Raw genomic sequence first — 17,501 nt, 5'->3', positions numbered from 1 at the left:
AAAAAAAAAAAAAGACTGTTCCCAAAATATACCAAGTAATAAGTTTCTAAGATGTTGTTTGAATTAAAATTTAAATATGATTGAGCTCTTTAAAGTTTTAAGCTCTTTTACAAGGGGACTGTAGAAATAATTCAGCAGTTAAGAGCACTGGCTTCTCTTCCAAAGGACCCGGGTTCAGTTCCCAGTACACACATGGTATCTAACTCTAGTAGCTCCTAGCTTCTGAAGGCACCAGGCATGCATAGCACACAAACAGATGTATGCAGGCAACATACTCATACACACATACACACACACACTAAACAAACTTATCAATATCCTCTACTAATCATAAATGCAGGGAGGAAAAAAAAACAAGTGGTAATCACACACACACACACACACACACTTTTGGGGGGAAGGGAGTGAGGTGGGGCTGTTTAAGACCAGGTTTCTCATTGTAACAGCCCTAGCTGTCCAGGGCTCTTTTTGCAGACCAGGCTGGTCTCCAACTCAGAGATCCACCTGCCTCTGCTCCCTAAGAGCTGGAATTAAAAGCAAGCACTACAATGCCCATCAAGCACTTGCATCTTTTAGGGTGCTAATGAGATGGCTCAGTTGGGGTGCTTGCAATGCAAGCCTGGCAACCTGCATTTATTTATCTCTAGAACCCACAGAAACATGGAAAGAAACAACTATACAAAGTTGTCCCTTTTTTCCAAACACTGCATGCACACAAGTAATAAATTAGAATTTCATTATCACAAAAGTAGCTTTAAAAAGGCTTTCTTGGCTTACAGGAACATCAAACCTTACCTGAAGTTAGCAACTTAGCGCAACTACTTTTGTTTGTGTTGTCTTCTGGAATTCTACTTATGCTCTTCTCTTTCCCAATTAAAGTATCCTCTATAAGTAAGCATCTGTCGGAAGCAAAACTGTCTTCACCCAGCACATGGCTAAATTTGCTATTAGTTTCAAGTACGGAAGTGACTTCTTCTGGCGGAGCAGCCTCACTAGATTCTGAGTAAGATGAACCCTTACCCTGGGCTAAACTTTTTGAAGAAACAGGTAGAGACTCATCATCACTATCAAAACCAAACGGATCTCCAGTATCTTCTTCTTCTACTTTAGCTTTCTTCGGAATTTCTTGAATATCTGGTTTGAAATTGGGCCTCTTCTGCCCTAATTTAGCCATAAATGTGGTCTCACCCCATTTTGTACTAAGAGTAGTCCGTTTGTTGGAAAAAACTTCATCAAATTTTGAACTGCCATTTCCTCCTTTCCTACTGTAAGTTTTTCCAAATCTGGATGTCATTTTGACACCTGTTTCATATTCCCTGTGAAAAGAAATTTAAGAAAATATAATCAGCAAATTTTTAACAAGTTTTAAGCACTCTATAAAAATAAGACCCTAGGACTTCCTTATATAGTTTTCAAGATTCAGCACACAAACTTTGAAACTAGTCTGAATAAGTGAGCGGAAGAGGTTCATTTCCATCCTTTACTTCCATACATCAGGTGTTTTGGTTTATTTTTACAATAAGGACATATTCATATGAAACTTACAATGTTTAAAAAAAAAAGCTTACTACTAACCAACTCACAATGCAATACCTACAAATCTAACTTAAAACATGCAAATTCCATATCCTCATACACAACTTAATCAGAATAGTGTAAACACCCAAAAACAAAATCTTTAGTCACAATATATTAAGTTTTCCAGGATCTAAATAATGTCAGTTGACCAAACTTAGTTCTTTGAAAATTTTTACAGCTCTTCATAAAGGGTTAGAAAAACTTATTTTCTCATAAGAGTACAATCTGTAGCTTCTACCCAAGCTTAAAGATTCTGATTCTTAGACCAAAGTGATTTTAACTGACTTTAAAAAGCTCCTTCAATGGTCATCTCCCTAAACTCAAGAAACCATTCTTCTGCTTCCTGTATCTCATTGCTGAGTAACATCTTTCTGAAGTTGGAGAACTCCATTTTACAAAGGTACATGATTTATTTTATAAAATAGAAATATATAGCCTTGATTTTCCTCTTCAATTTACAAACTCATTTACCTAAAAATATACTGAAAAAAATTTACAAGAAAAGTCAAAAAAAAAAAAATCAAACACTTTAAAATATATAAGGTATAGTGCTTTTATAGCACAATCATTATCCATTTCTTAACATTTTGGCCTTCTGCAGTTTAAATATCAATTTATCAATTCTAGGGGGAAGGTAAGCAATTACTTAAGGGCTTGGAAAATCTTCATTACTTGGAAATTTACAATAAGAATAATATTTAACTTATATTTTCAAATATTTTTGAGCTACACTTTTAGTATTTCTATTAAGTTCTTACAACTTAACGAATCACTATCCAATTTAGTTCAGCAAATATTCAGAAGACAACTCACCACCACCCTGTTTGAAAGGAAAACAACTCTGATCGGATAAAATAATAATTTAGTCATCGTACACATCTGTGCTAAAAGAAATTTTAGCTTTCCTCAGAGAGTTTCCATTTTGTAGTTCTGAACACTAACAAGCTTCATTGTCTTTCTTGTTAAGTATAGCCTATTAAACAAAACCAAGTGTAATTGGGCAGCTGCCAAAGGCAAGAAAATAAAGTCATTTCTTTAAGCTGACTACAGACACGCAGACCTACACACATATATACATTCCAACAAAGCTGGAATGTTTTGGGCACACATACATGGCAATCATCTAAAAATGCTGACTAAAGCCAAAAAAAAAAAAAAAAAAAAATCTAGACGATCTTCTTTATGACAACATCTGAAAAACTCACCGTAAAAAAACAGTAAAGCATTCACTGTGCAAAATTAAGGTCTGCAAATGAATATATGATACTGAGTTAAGTGATAAGACAACTGTATTTTTAAAAGATCACGTCTCAGAAATATACAGATGTATTAACATCATTAAATATTGATGAAATATCAGTGATTTTTTTTTTAATATTAAGGAATGGGGAGCGTACAGATTAGAAAATATGGTTGAGTTATTATCTACAGAATTCAGGAGATATGAGTACAAGAGTTCATTATGTGATTGCTTTTACTGTTTTCCATAAGGTCTGTTTAAAAAAGTCAGCAGACTACTGCGATGGCATTATCTAAGCATAACATATATACAAACTCAGCATATATATTTGGTATGACGTTTTACGCACATTTCAGACACACTATCTTGTTCTGGCTTCAAATTTCACCAACAGTCCTAACTAAAAAGGAAATGAAGGTTCACAACTGAGTGTTTTCGATTTGGGAGGCCTTCGTTCGCCTCATCCCAAAGCCCAGCGGACTTTTGATGGAAGTGCACTGCGATTTAAATTAGGGAAAGGGTATACAAAACAAACAACCAACCTCCTTACACTGAAGCTGTAAGGAAACCTAGCCACTTCCAGGAAAGACACCCAAGGTAATGCATTAGGGGGGCTTCAATTAAGAGAGGAGAGTGGACTGGGCAAACAGAAACCCTCACCTGAGGCTGCGAGTGCGCCCGGAGGCTGGAGCCGAGACACCCCTCGGGCTGGACACTCACGCAACTTTTCTCCTCCCAACCCCCACCGCCTAGGAAAGGGATGTCGCTTCGGACGCCCCGGAAGCTTCTGCTACCGAGTCCCCGAAGCAAGGCCTCTCGGTGACGGCTAGAGGCGGAGGAGACGACGGGGGAAAAAGAATTCGGGACTCAAATCAACCGGACCGGGTTTGGAAGAGAGAAGTCAAATCAAGTAGCCGCCCGGAGAAGAACTCAAAAGGCAAAATTAAGGGGTGGGAAGGGAAAGAGTTTCTTGAGATCCTCCGGTGCCCAACTTCCTTAGAAGCCAGGTGAGCAACGAGCCTCGCGCCGCCCCTGCCGCCTCCACCCGCCCCAACTCACTCCGGGCCTAGGCAGCCGCCCGAGACCTCACTTACCCTCGGCGCCTGGCGGGTGCTTTGGCCTCGGGCCGCCTCCGCCTCTCCCGCTCCCAACGGCCCGCGGGCGGGCGCGGGAGCCCCGCGCGAGAGACCAGTGCCGACCGCTGCCACCGAGAGAGGCGAGGGGCTCTGCTGCCGTCACAGTCCGCGGCTCCGCTTCGGTAAATAGGAAGCTCGGGCGACAGGGGGGGTAGGGGGTGAGCGGCGGCCCCGCAACTTCCCTCCCCACCTCAGGCGCGCCGGCCGGACAGGGCCTAGGCCTCCCTGGCGGCCGCCGCCGGTGCCGAGCCCTCTACGTGCCCCCGCTGGGCCGCCGCCGCCTTCTGCGCCGCCGCCTCCGCCGGTGAATGGTCAGCGCTGGAGTTTGAACAGGGCCCTGAACCATCTCAACGCCATTTGCGCTCCCGGCCCCCCACCTCCTTCCTCCAACAGCCGCTCGCTCCGTCACTCCGCTTCCCACAGGCCCCGCGCGGCCGCCCGACTCCGCAGCCAATCGTACGGCCGCTTACTCAAACCGCCGCGCAGGCGCCGCGCCCCGCACGCGCCGGCTACCACCATTGGTCGGACCGCGTGGCCCGACGGGAGTTGTAGTTCTTTCTTCCGAAAGGTCCTGGTGTCTAAAGCCCGGTTCCGGAGCTGGCGAACGGTATGGGTTCTGGCTACGGGCCTGCTGGACTTCACCGACTCCGGAGCCAGTTCCAGTTCCTAGCCACGCGACGAGACGCAGGTGCAGCGCGGGAAGGCTCGTGGCACAGTGCAGGCAGCTGTGTCAATCGTTTCCCCTCCAGGGACCCTCCGGTGTCTAGGGACAGAGACTTGTGCAGCTGCGCCGAGCCTGCTGGGCCACCACCCGGACCTTGGAGGCGGGGAACTTGGGGCCGCCTTTGACCTGGTCTGACGGTGGGAGAGAGCCAACGCAGGTAAATGAGCAGCGAAACCTGGAGCAGTCGGGTGCGGGTCTCCTTGCAGCCGGGATCCGCTTCAGCCGGGCACTTCATCCTCTCTCTCCTTTCTTGTAAAGTCCCCACTACGGAGTTCTGTCCCCTACCTGTTAGCAGTGACAACCCGCACCCCACTCACCCCCACCCCCCGAGTATTTTATGTTACTAAGGAATTATCGTCATCCTTATTGAACGTGCTTACGGTAATGTGGCTTTAAATTTTAAAAACACACACACACACACACACATTAAAGTGTTGATACGTAATGATCCGATACGTTTATTTTGTTTTAGACTAAGCCTCTGAAAACTGGGAAAGAAGGGAATAAATTAACTGAGGATGTCCTTCGATGTTGGAGCTGTGGGATATGTACATATATGTTATCATACCAGTATTTATGTCTCAAATTGTTCATAATAAAGTTTTGGTTTGGGGGGGACGGATTGTTTGGTTTTGGTTTTCAACTAACTGTCCGGGACAAGAAGGTAGACGGAATGATGGACGGAAGTATTTTTAAGTTTTCTTCTGCGGAGACTTTTTTTCATGTCAGTGAATCACCTGGTTGAGAAACTTGGAGAGGTTTTATTTTAAGCCGTCAATGAGAAAATAGCTTTCTAAACAGTTTCCCTTAGGAGAAGTGAGTGGTCAGTCGTTGGCCTTGCAGCTAATGGAGACTCATCTGAGAAATTAGAAAACTACTAATTGCTTTTAGTGAAAAGACAACCTCTTCTGCCAGAATTGCTTTTAAAGTCTCCTCAAATTTCAAGCTCCCTCCTCTGTAGTCAATGGATTTTTTCCTCCAAAGAAAATCCTAAAGAGGAAAAATAAAAACTTCAGGCTAGGAGGCTAAGTTAGTAGTAGAGTTTTTCTCCAGCATGCCCTTGGTTAGATGCCCTTGGCACTCCCTTATGCCACCCTCTTAAAAATAGAAAACATGAGCCCTTCCCAATAGGAATTTAAGGTGAATTTTCAACACTTGAATTGTTTTCCTTTTCATCCTAAGTTCATAACTTACATTCTTGCATTTGCAGTTTCCCCAGTATCAGCCCGACTGACTTCACAGCAAGCCATTGCCTCTTAACTTATGCTAAGGAAGCAGTCTTGCACTATATATGGTATACATATATGACTTATTTGGGTCAATTTTGTCTTTTTAATCAGCAGCTTGGGATATTGTTTTATCATTTGTTTGAAGATGGCAGGCAGAGGTGCAGTCTGCACTTAGGTTAATTATTTAGATGACATGGTGGTGGGTGCTAATTAGAGGGTAATTATCATCAGAGGCAAAAGGTAAGATCAAAAAGCCAAAAGAGGTAGAGAGGGGTAGTTGCAAGATCTTCCTGGAGGAGGTTCCAAGACCAAGAGAAATATCCTCTGGCCTAGCCCTGCTAGTATTCTGCACTTAGTGGGTTTTGAAGCTGAGTGAAGCGAAAGTGGAAAGGTTAATTAAAGAAACAGTCTTTGGCACCCTTTATAGGGTCCTTATCTTAAGTGATAGAACTTAGTTGTGTCTAAATTCCTACTAAAAGAATGACCCGATGTCAGTATGTAAGCATAACCCTTGACCTTGCTGGGAAGGGATAATTCCCAGCCTCACCCCAACCCCAGACATCTGCAGATTAGTGGGAGTCCCCCAGGCAATGGGTTCACACATCAGAGTTTGACAAGCACTGGTTTATAGTAGATCCACAACATGTAATCCACTGAGTTTGGGTGAGAGGGAAGAGCAATCCCAGTCCTTCTGAGTTTAAGGTACGAGCTTTCAGCATCCCAAGCCAGTCTGGATTCAGATATGGAAGGGAAAACTGGGTTTGGCCTATAACTTGGTGATAGAGTACTTGCCTGTCGTAAACAAGCACAAGAGTCAGGAACCTAATATGCATCAAGTATGCAGCTAGGGCTTTTAGGGGATTCATTTGTGCCCTAGACTGTCCTCATTATGCAGGAAAGGCTGCATAGGAAGGCTGGCACTTGCTTAATGCACTGCAACTAACAAAGGAATAATCTCAACTTTATTGGATATGTATGGTTATGCTTTTTTTTTTTTTTTTTGGTTTTTCAAGACAGGGTTTTTCTGTATAGCCCTGGCTGTCCTGGAACTCACTCTGTAGACCAGGCTGGCCTCGAACTCAGAAATCCNCCTGCCTCTGCCTCCCAAGTGCTGAGATTACAGGTGTCCGCCACCACGCCCGGCTGCATGTATGAATATTCTTAAATGTAGCAGAAGTTATGCATGAAACCAGGTATAGATAAATGCACCTGTAGCACCTGCATTCGGGAAGCTGATGAAGGAGGATCGTAGCCAGCCACTTGGTGAGGAAGTGGGGAGAGAAGTACATGATTTGTGAAGTGAAACAGTGAGTTAGCCACATGACTACCTAGCAGCACTGTGCCAGAGCTCTCTACCTTCCTGGGCCTTGTATCACGATTGACAGATTATGCCAACTCTAGGGCTTATCTTGAAGAGAGTTCAGACTCTTCTGACCCAGAAGACTGTACCACAGCCTTACCCTCTTGCCTCCTCAGTCCCTGGAAAGCAAATGCTCCCCTGCCGTGATCCTGAGTGCCACACAAGAATGGGATAATGGACGATGGCATACAGGCCAGAAGCTTTTCATTGTATTGCTTGAGCCCTGACATATTTCTCCATTTCTTAGGTTAGTTGGTCAGTGGGTTGGTTGGTTTGGAGACAGGACCACACAGGGCTCAATACAGCCTTGGACTCTTGCCCCTTCTGTCTCCACTCCCAAATTCTTTAATTATAGGTGTGTGCAGCCATACTCTGATAACGTTTGACTCAGAAACAGCTCTTTTTCTCCTCTGCAGTCCTCACCCAGATGACATGTGATGCTCACCTGATCAAAAAGACTAAGCATTTCCTTCATCTAATGCTGGCCTCCTAGCTCAGATATCTAGGGGCTTCCGCCCAAGCTCATACTTAAGTAACAAACAAGAATCCTAGGTCTCCGCCCAGTTTGTATCCTTTGAAGCTACAGGCTTCCCTTAGGTGTGCTGTCTAGGGAAGACAAGACCCCCACCACACCACTGCCTGGAACTCCACCTGAGTAGGTTTATACTCCCCTCCTGTGAAGAAACCTAGCAGAAGGCATTTCTGCTGGCTCATGCACAGGGGAGGCAGAACGAGCCTTACCAAATAGACCCTCAGCCCTTTTCAGAAAATTGTGTCATAACTTAAAGGGTCTGGTTCAGTACATTGAAAAAAGAAGTGACCACATGAGCACCATGTTTTTTCCTTTGCTGTGGGATGTGGGAAAAAATTATAAAGTGCACATTTGCATCTTGTAGAGCTCGAATTGCAAAGGACTCGAGGATGTGTGCTAGCCCCTGCCCTTACCTGTCGACACATAGCTCCTCCTCTTTCCACTCTGCACACACAGCCACTACCACAGAAGCTTCTACTCCCACCCCTGCATGTGGCTCATCTCATACCAGGCCGTTTCCATTCATTTCCATTAGATGTCCAATGAATCTGAAAGGGGTTAGGGGGATTCACTCAAGGTCCAACAAATGCTAAGTAGTGCTCCTCCAATGAGCTTGTGGCCCCAACCCTAAGTAGCCTATTTGAGACTACTATAGTCCCTCCAATCCCAAATATCCACTGCCTGTTTTACTTTTTTTCTAGGGTGTAATATATTCCCATCTAATATACCCTATTTTGCATATTTATCTTGCATGCCTGTCTGCTCTGGGAAGAAAGGACAGGAATCTGCCCTCATATCAAATCTTGTTTTCTGCTCTATTCCTATAGAAGAATGCCTACACATAGTAGGCACTCACTAAATAGCTGTGGACTAAATCCCTCCTTTCCAGTAGGGTTGTACCTTGAAAGGAAAGCGACTGGACACTAACAGTAGTTTCAGATAACTTAGTGGTTCCATCCACTGTCAGCCCCCACCCCGGTGTCAAGGGGTGACTGAGCTATCTGGAGTTACTTTTGTCCTTGTGGTTTTTCATTGTGAGAACTGAGATGGTGACTACTTATCATAATTCTAATTACCTTGTTTTCCAAGATAATTGGAATATGTTCTCTGGAGGTAGTAACATCCCTGGGGGAATAAACTACAGTCTAGGTAGTTAAACGACACAGCAATGGAAATTGCTTGAACTGTTGTCTAACAAAACTGGATACCCAGCAACCTCAGAGAGGTCTTGATTCCTGACTTTTGTCTCAGCAAACAGCCTTTTTCCTGGGGTCCTCCCCAGTAAAGGTGCCCAATACCTTATCAGAAAATCTAGATGTTCTTCCCCATTACTAAAGCTAAACCTCCCAAATCCTTATCATGGCCCAAAGGTCCTGCATGCTTGGCCCCTGAGTGCCTAGGATCCTTCCCACTTTGCCACGCCTACCTTCTGTGTACTGTTAAGCCAGCTCTTGCTTCAGGCCTTTGTGCTTACTGTAACCACTGCAGCTTATCCTATATGACTGCTGCTCCAACTCTCCCAGCTCTTCCTCACCTTCCACTCAGCGTTCTGTATTTCCTTTCCTGTTGTTTTTCTCCATAGTTGTCACTGCGGTTTTCTGACATAGTCATTTAGTATGTTTTCTGCCACTACAACATAAGCCATGTGAAGGAACGGGCATACAGACATAGTGCCAGACACACAGAAAATAGGCTGTAAATATTTGCTAGCCACGCATTAGCATTGAATTACTTTAAATTCTGTCAGCTTCTAAAGCTTGACTAATCTTTAGCCTGCTTAGCCAATTAATAGTTGCAAAAGATACATTGAAATTTTTGGCTTAAATTTTTTTAAAACCATGCTGTTCTGTTTTTGCTTTTGTATTCTGAGGTTTTCTTACTGGGCACATAGAAATTTAGAATTTTCTTACGTATGAGGTACCAGAAATCCAGCTCTGGACTTTAGGTATGCCAGGCAAGCACACCACCACTGAACTGACATGCCCAGCCCTGGTTTAGGATTTTCACAGCTGGTGGAGTTGAAAGTTTCTGATGTAGCTGAAGCAGTCAGTAATGAATATTGCCTGAATTCGTTGACCATTTCTGTAGTCACACTTTTTGCAGTGTGACTATAAGTTCCCTTAGTCAAAAGAAAAGGGCAGAGGGGATACATTGCACATTTGAGGCTTAAGCCTGAAGCTTTCATGCTGTCTCTTGGATCTGCTGCTACTGCCCAGAGGACAGGTTGAGGCTTGCTTGTTAGGTGATGAGAAGCGAAGCCACATGGAAAAGAGCTGCAGTCATGCTATTCCAGTCAACACACGGCAGGCCCCAACGCTGACCTACAGGTGGTGACCTACCTGACTGGCAGCTGTCCTGGGACATGGATGAGCCCACCTGGGACTAAGAGCTGCCTCACTGACCGGCAGTCTTCTCATGAGCAATAATGACTGTACTGAGCTCAAGTTTGGAGCAGCTTGTTACCTAGCACTAGTATGATCCAGCAGTGATTTTCCTCATATTTAATTTGAAGCCACTGCATACACAGGGCTTTCTGGGTTCCTCGGGCAGTCTAAAACAGCCTTCCAATCTCTTGGCAATATTTGTATATTCTCTTCCTAATAAAGCTCTCCAAAAGTATGTGCCTGTTTCTTCTCCGTCTCCCACACTAGACTGTCACTATATGAGTACAGAGTCTTGTCCATTTTGATCTTTGCCAGGTCCTTAGCACCTAACTCAAAACTGCACCCCCCACTGTCCAGTGTTGGACATGTTTAGTCTAACCTGAGGTGTGCTGAAAATGATGATGCTGGATTTCAAGAACTTGCTACAAAAAGATATATAATTATTTAAATTTGCTCACTGATTAAATGTCTACATGATAGCATTTTGATGCAGTGGAGAAATGCTATTAAAGTTAATTTCCCATTCATTCATTTAGTTTTGGGGGGAATGGTGTCATAAATCTGTGCTATATAGAAAAGCTGTGGGTATATTGGAAAGCTATAAAGGATATAGTAGAACCTTAAATGCGCCAGGCAGTGGTGGCACAGGCCTTTGCTCCCAATACTTGGGAGGCAGAGGCAGGTGGGTTTCTGAGTTCCAGGACAGCCTGGTCTACAGAGTGAGTTCCAGGACAGCCAAGACTATACAGAGAAACCCTGTCTCGAAACCCTCCTCCAAAAAAGAAAAAGAAAGAACCTTAAATGCAACCAGATAAGTGCAAGAACCCAATCTGAAAGGCCAAATATTTTGATTCTAGCTGTGTGACATATGGAAAAGACAAACAAGAATTTAAAGGCTGGGAGTATGAGAGCAGAGGCAGGAGGAGGGCATATCACATGGGAGATTGAGGAAGGTGACATTTTCTAAAGTGCTGTAACAGGTCTGTGTGCCAAAACATAGGACTATGCGACCCAGAGTGACTCACTATTGACGTCGTTAATATTGCTTCATTAAAACCAGCATACCACACTGGTGTTTTAAGAACAACATTTGGAGTGGGGTTAGGAGAGGGTAGGAGGTTGTGGGAACTCTATACTATGTGCTTAATGTTTCTAAGTCTAAAACATTATAACTGGGGACATCACGAGCGCAGCAAGTGAGGCACAGAAAGACAAATGCCTCATGTTCTCCTTCATGAGGAAGCTTAGGAAGATGAGCTCATAGAGCGAGGCTTGGCTCAGTAGTGAGGACACAGATTGTTCTTGTCAAGTTCCGTTCCGAGCACCCATATTGGGTGGCCCACAACCACTTGTAAGTCCAGCTCCAGGGGATCCAAGGACTTTGATCTCTGTGGGCATGTGTGCACACAATTAACAATAAACATAAACCCTTTTTGAAATGCCATTCTTGGGAGGCAGAGGCAGGCGGGTTTCTGAGTTCAAGGCCAGCCTGGTCTACAAAGTGAGTTCCAGGACAACCAGAGCTATACAGAGAAACCCTGTCTCGAAAAAACAAAAATTTACAAACAAACAAAAAAAAAAGAAATGCCATTGATTTCCTGGAGTAGCGGTCATCAGACACAAGGGTTCGAGAAGATTGGGTGGTAAATTGATGCTTTCGGTTAGATATGAGCCTTGTGCTATGAAGAACAGTATGTGCCCATTGTTGACAGTGATTTAAAAAAAAAAAAAGCTTTATTTTTAATTCCATTAAATTTCTTTCACTATTCTTTTCAGGTCAGTGAGTGATCTGATTGGCAGTCATATCACGAGAAGACAGAAAGATTATTCACAGATTTACTTTATTTTTAACATGTAATAATCTGACAGTTACAGAGCACAGTGTGATAATTTAATACATGTATGAAATCTGTAATGATCAAAGGCAATTAACATTTCCAACTCTCCCCAAATAGTTAACATTCACTTGCATTGGGAAATTTCAATTTTTCTCTCTCTCTTTTTTTTTTCCTGGAACTCACTTTGTAGACCAGGCTGGTCTCGAACTCAGAAATCTGCCTGCCTCTGCCTCCCTAATGAATGCTGGGATTTAAGGCATGTGCCACCATGCCTGGCTTTCAGAATGATACTTTTAAGTCATACATTTGACAAATCCCTCTCTGCTTCCAAAATTGAATGACTTGTGGTTGTGCCCAGAATAACTCCATATGATTGCTTGCTGCCTTAATACCTGCACTTCCTTTCACCCGACTCCTGACAGTAAATAGTTCTCAGGTACGAAAACTTCCTGCTTGGTTCCTACAGTCCCCTCTGCCCAGAGCGTGTTCTTCCTCTGTACTTAGGTCACCTTTTCCTAGACCGAACATCCTAACAAATGTGAATCAATCAGCCTGGAGTCTTATTCCCATATGGTCTATATTGAAAACCCAGGCACGTGGCATTACAGTCAGGTATGGCTCTTTCTAGAAAGAAAATGGAAAATGGATATGAGATATACCGATAGATAGATAGATAGATAGATAGATAGATAGATAGATAGATAGATAGATAGATCTTGAACATGTTGTACAAGAAGGGATTCATAACGTTGAGGTAATAATATCAGAAGCAACACAAAGCAATTGAATGACCTCCAAGGGCTTCCCAAGGCCAGAAGCAGCAGAAGACCTCGCTTGGGACAAGATCCCAGCAGTGTGGATGTATTAGCTGACTCCAGCTAGAGATCCCAGGGGTGCTACCTGTTCCAGAAGCCAATCTGCTCCTGCCTCCTGCTCACCCAAGCTAGAAGGCCAGGACCGGACCCTTTGGCCAGAGAAGGGATATTATTGTTTCTCCCATGCCACTGTGGAACTTCAGAGAGCTTGTGAGAAGAGCAGCCATTTCCCAGATGCACCTGTGCTATTCTCATCAAGAGAGAAGATACCCCCACACCTTTATTGACTTGTCTTTGCCACCCACAATGCAGAGGTCCCTGTGTTGTCACTGACACTGTCACCAGCATCTCATCTTCTTCTTGGGGCTTAAAGTATTATCCTACCGTAATTCCATTAAGGGGAGACCTACAGAACACTATACCGGGTAACTGACCTTCCCAAGACCACCCAGCAAATCGGCAACTGTGACAGAGCCAGCATTTTAAACCAGGTCTGTATGTTTCCAGAGGTCAGAAGAGTGAAACCTGGGTTGACCCAGGCCCTTAGGTTCTTTTGTTTTGCTTTTGTTTTTTAGAGATAGGGTTTCTTTGTGTAGCTGTGGCTGTCTTAGAACTGGTTCTATAGAGCCTCCCATGCCTCCCAAGCTCTGGGATTAAAGGCCTGTGCCACCTCTGCCTGGCGGTACAAGTCTTTAATCCCATTAGAGGCAGGTGGATCTCTGTGAGTTCGAGGCCAGCCTGGTCTACAGAGTGAGTTCTAGGACAGCCAGGGCTACACAGAGAAACCCTGTCTCAAAAAAAAACAAAAAAACAAGAAAACAACAACACATGTATCATCACTGCCTAGTTTTTATCTATCGATAAAATTTGATTTATTTGATTGCTAGGAGTTTAAGTCAGGAGAAGGAACTCTTTCTCCTGTTGCCCTTCCAACCTGCAAGCTTGAGTTTGCACAGAGAAACAAGGATTAGGGCTGAGACTTCCCTGCTTGTCTGAAGAAAAAGGTCAGAGCCTGGTCATTCCCTGGGTCCATGCGGTGGAAGGAGACAACTCACACAAGCTGTCCTTTGACCTCCATGAACACAATAAAGATTGAAGAGGTCAAGTTCAATCTGGCTGGGAGGTCAGCTTGCTGTGGCTTTCAACCTGTGGGTCATGACCTTTTGGGGTTGTCAAAGGACCCTTTCACAGGGTTTGCCTAAGACCATTAGAAAACACAGATTTTCACACTACAATTCATAAATGTATCAAAACTACAGTTATGAAGTAGCAATGAAAATAATTTCTGGTTGGGGGTCAGCACAACATGGGGAACTGTATGTATGTATGTATGTATGTATGTTTCTTTTCTAGGCAGGGTTTCTCTGTATACCCCTGGCTGTCCCTGTCCTGGAACTCACTCTGTAGACCAGGCTGGCCTCTAACTCAGAAACCCATCTGCCTCTGCCTCCCAAGTGCTGGGATTAAAGGCATGCACCACCACTGTCCGGCTGAAAAATTGTATTAAAAGGTCACAACATTAGGAAGTTTGAGAACCACCACTCTCCAAAGTCAGGTTTCTGAGTTTGAGGCCACAATCCCTGGTCTTAGCTGAGAAGTGAATACTGCCCTGCCAACCTTGCTTATTGGGTCCTCCAACAGCACCCAAACAAATTTCCGCCACTGGCTTTCCACTCTCTCCAGTTCTCTTACCAGAAAAACAGAGAAGAGAGGATTGGGTTTCTTTCAGTGAGCAACTCCAGCCTTTGGGTGGAGGAAAAAAAACCTCCCCAGTAGCCTACCCCCGCACCCCCCTACCCCACCCCACCCCCCACGAACTCCCGAGCCTCTCCCAGGAGAGTGGGAAAGAATTCTGTCCTTTCTACTACTTATTTCATTGTGTTTGAGGACTGACTGCACAAGCTGAAAACTGATCATTCCTTTATTGCGTTTTCCCAGCTTGAGGCAAAAAAACTTGAGAAAGATAAAGGAGTGCTTGCTTGGAAAACTGAGTGGCTTAAAGAACACGGAAGTTGGAGAATTGTGGGGACCCTGGAAACGTTCCAGAACCCCTGATACCCTGGGCAGCCCTCTCCAGCACCCAGAAACTCTGAGTCCTTAGGCGGTCCATCTGCGAAACTCCAACCCATGGCCAAGCAGGAAGTGTGCCCCAATTTATCACATCCCATGAGACATTGAGGAACAAGTGTTGGAGCGCTTCTGGAAAGCAGGAGACGTGACTTTCGTCTCCTCCTGCAGAGTTAATCTCTTTGAAAGGCTTGGGACAGGCCCTGGCGGAGTGTCTGCCGCTCCCAAGGTGTTCGCGGCCACTGTTACCATCGCTGGCAGCTGCGCTGGACAAGGAATACGACTTGATAATTTTGGCAAAACTCGACAAACTATCGAATGCGAACAAAGAAACGCAAGCCAAAATTGGAGATGGGGAAGGGAAGGAGGCGGGGGGCGGCAAGCAGACACAGACAGACAGATAGACAGACAGAGAAACAGAGAATATGAGACCGCCAGCCTCTGTGTCACCTTTCTGTTCTCCAGGACGCCGTAGTTTCCACCCAACTCCTCACCGAGCAAGGAGACCCGGCCTATCTGCACCCAGAAAAGGCCAGCGACCTGGGCGGGACTTGAATTTGGATCACCCGATCCCCGCCCCTCCTCCACCCTGCGACCTGCTTTCCGCCCTCCTGCTGCCCAGAGGCTGGAGACCAAACTGCCTGCCCACTGTCCCGGCCGAAAAGGTGACAGGGAGCGGTGCAAATAAGGGTCAGTGGACTCGGAAAACCTCCACTCTGAATTCAGAGCTTAAAGGAGACATTAAAGCGAGGAGCCTAGGCTATGGGATCTGCAGTAATTTTCCGTCATTTATCTACAAACACCTGCCTCCCTCCTTTAAGTCAACAGATGTTTGCCGCTTCCTGCCCCAGCCAAAGTCGCTGAGTTCTTTAATCTCCACAAGGCTTTAGCCTGTTTGGTGTAGTACTTAGTTGAAGTCGGGAAAGACAGTTGAAAATATTAGCATTTCAAATGAATACACCCCTGGATGCCGGAGAGGGTGGGATCGGAGCTCGCTGCTTGGTCGCTTCTCCCCAGGGGATTTGCTTTGCACAAGGGCCCTGTCCTAGAATTTACAAGAAAAAGGTGCCAGCAAGGGCCTCCTTTGTAGTGCCGATGACTTAGAGGACACTTTCTAGTCAGATGGGAGACCTAGCTGCTTGGCTGGGCTGTCCCCTGCCTTGCCCAGAGCTGAGAAAGTCGGGCGGCGCGTTGGTCCAGTACACCCACTCTGCCAACCAAGTGGGGTCTGGAGGCGCCCGGGTCTAGCAAGCAGTGGCAAGATTAGCCTGCTGTCTACCTGGACTCTCTGATCGCCTTATCTGAGGCCTTTGAGTGGAGAAGGGCTTTGCAGAGATGCGAGCCGAGTCACCTCGGAGGAAAGGGGTATCCAGTCAACCAGGAGGCAAGTGGTGGCCTCTGCACCTTTCCTGGGCTCACAGAGAAGCTTATCCACCCACCCACGCCTTGGGCCAAAGGCGTCTACTACACCTCTTCCCCCTTCCATGATTCAAAGAAACAATGAAGTGCAAAGTTATGGTAATCGCTGTTGTGACACACTGTGACTTTTCTTAGGAGCAGTATCCGGTGCTCCCGGATGGCCCCAAGCCCAAGATATTTTAGGTTGAATAGATAAACATTTTCATTCAGGGCCTTGCCCCACCCAAACTTAGGCCGTGTACCACCTCACCAGTCTGCATTTTGTTTCTTCAAGGAAAAAAAAAAAAAAAAAGGCGTCTTGCTAGGTGTTAAGGACTATTCTAACAGATCCACAAGGACTTTAGAGGCACAAACAAGTTAAGGGCCTGAAGACCTAGGGCATAGTTGATAAGCTACAAGGTCTGATCCCAGGCAGCCTTCTTATTATCTGGGGCTGCCAGAAACCGCAGTGGTTCTGACCTTCTCCAACTTTCAGAAAAACATATATGCTCTATGTGTAAAACAAATTAACTGTCTGTGTCTAGGAAAATGTTCAGAGTCTTCCAGTCTTGCGCTGTTTCAGACTCCACGGTGAACTCTCTCCAGGCCCATGCAGTCCTCCACTCTGTGCTCCGGTCAGGCTGGCCTTGCTGCCATTCCACATCAGTACTAGGCTGCCACCAGATGCAGCGACCTTGCTCATGGGAGCATTCCTGACTCTTGTCTTCCCCACCAACTTCCTCCCCTTCAGCCTCCCCACCTTGCAGCCACAGCTTCCTCAGCAACTCCTGAGCCTCTGACATCCTGTCTCTTGTTTTCTCACTCCTTTGTCTCAGTCTTCATAGTTGACACGATCTTTGTGCCTCTGGGCTGGTTTTGTTTATTAGTGTGTGTGTGTGTGTGTGTGTGTGTGTGTGTGTGTGTGTGTGTGTCGCGTTTGAGCATTTAATGCATTCTTTCACCAGTGCTTACCTGACCCACCTGGTACCTACCCAAGGAAGGTCAGGTATGCCTGACTAACTATAAAAGGGGCTTCTGCCCCCTCCTCTCTCTCTTGCTCTCGCTGCTCCCCCTCTCCCCCAATTCGCCTCTCCACCTCCACCTGCTCATGGCCTCTCTCTCTCTCTCTCTCTCTCTCTCTCTCTCTCTCTCTTTGCCTTTCTCTCAACTCCCCTCCCCATGCCCTGAATATAAACTCTA

At 45.4% G+C, this 17,501-nt stretch overlaps 1 protein-coding gene across 1 annotated transcript in view; it reads right to left on the bottom strand.

Annotated features, from left to right (window-relative positions):
- Wapl (WAPL cohesin release factor) overlaps positions 1-3,995 on the bottom strand; it is a 64,504-nt gene extending 60,509 nt beyond the window's left edge. Inside the window, exons 1-2 of the mRNA XM_029469185.1 lie at positions 3,913-3,995; positions 796-1,316 (exon numbers count right to left, since the gene is read on the bottom strand). Of these exons, the coding sequence (XP_029325045.1) occupies positions 796-1,294 (499 nt within the window). The 5' untranslated portion in view covers positions 1,295-1,316; positions 3,913-3,995. The remainder of the gene's footprint in view (positions 1-795; positions 1,317-3,912) is intronic.
- Positions 3,996-17,501: the final 13,506 nt, after the last annotated feature.

The sequence above is a fragment of the Mus caroli genome, chromosome 14, assembly GCF_900094665.2.
Source record: "Mus caroli chromosome 14, CAROLI_EIJ_v1.1, whole genome shotgun sequence".
NCBI classification, from domain to species: domain Eukaryota; kingdom Metazoa; phylum Chordata; class Mammalia; order Rodentia; family Muridae; genus Mus; species Mus caroli.
Note: the sequence above shows the minus strand (reverse complement) of the source record. Positions and strands in the feature narration are given on the sequence as shown.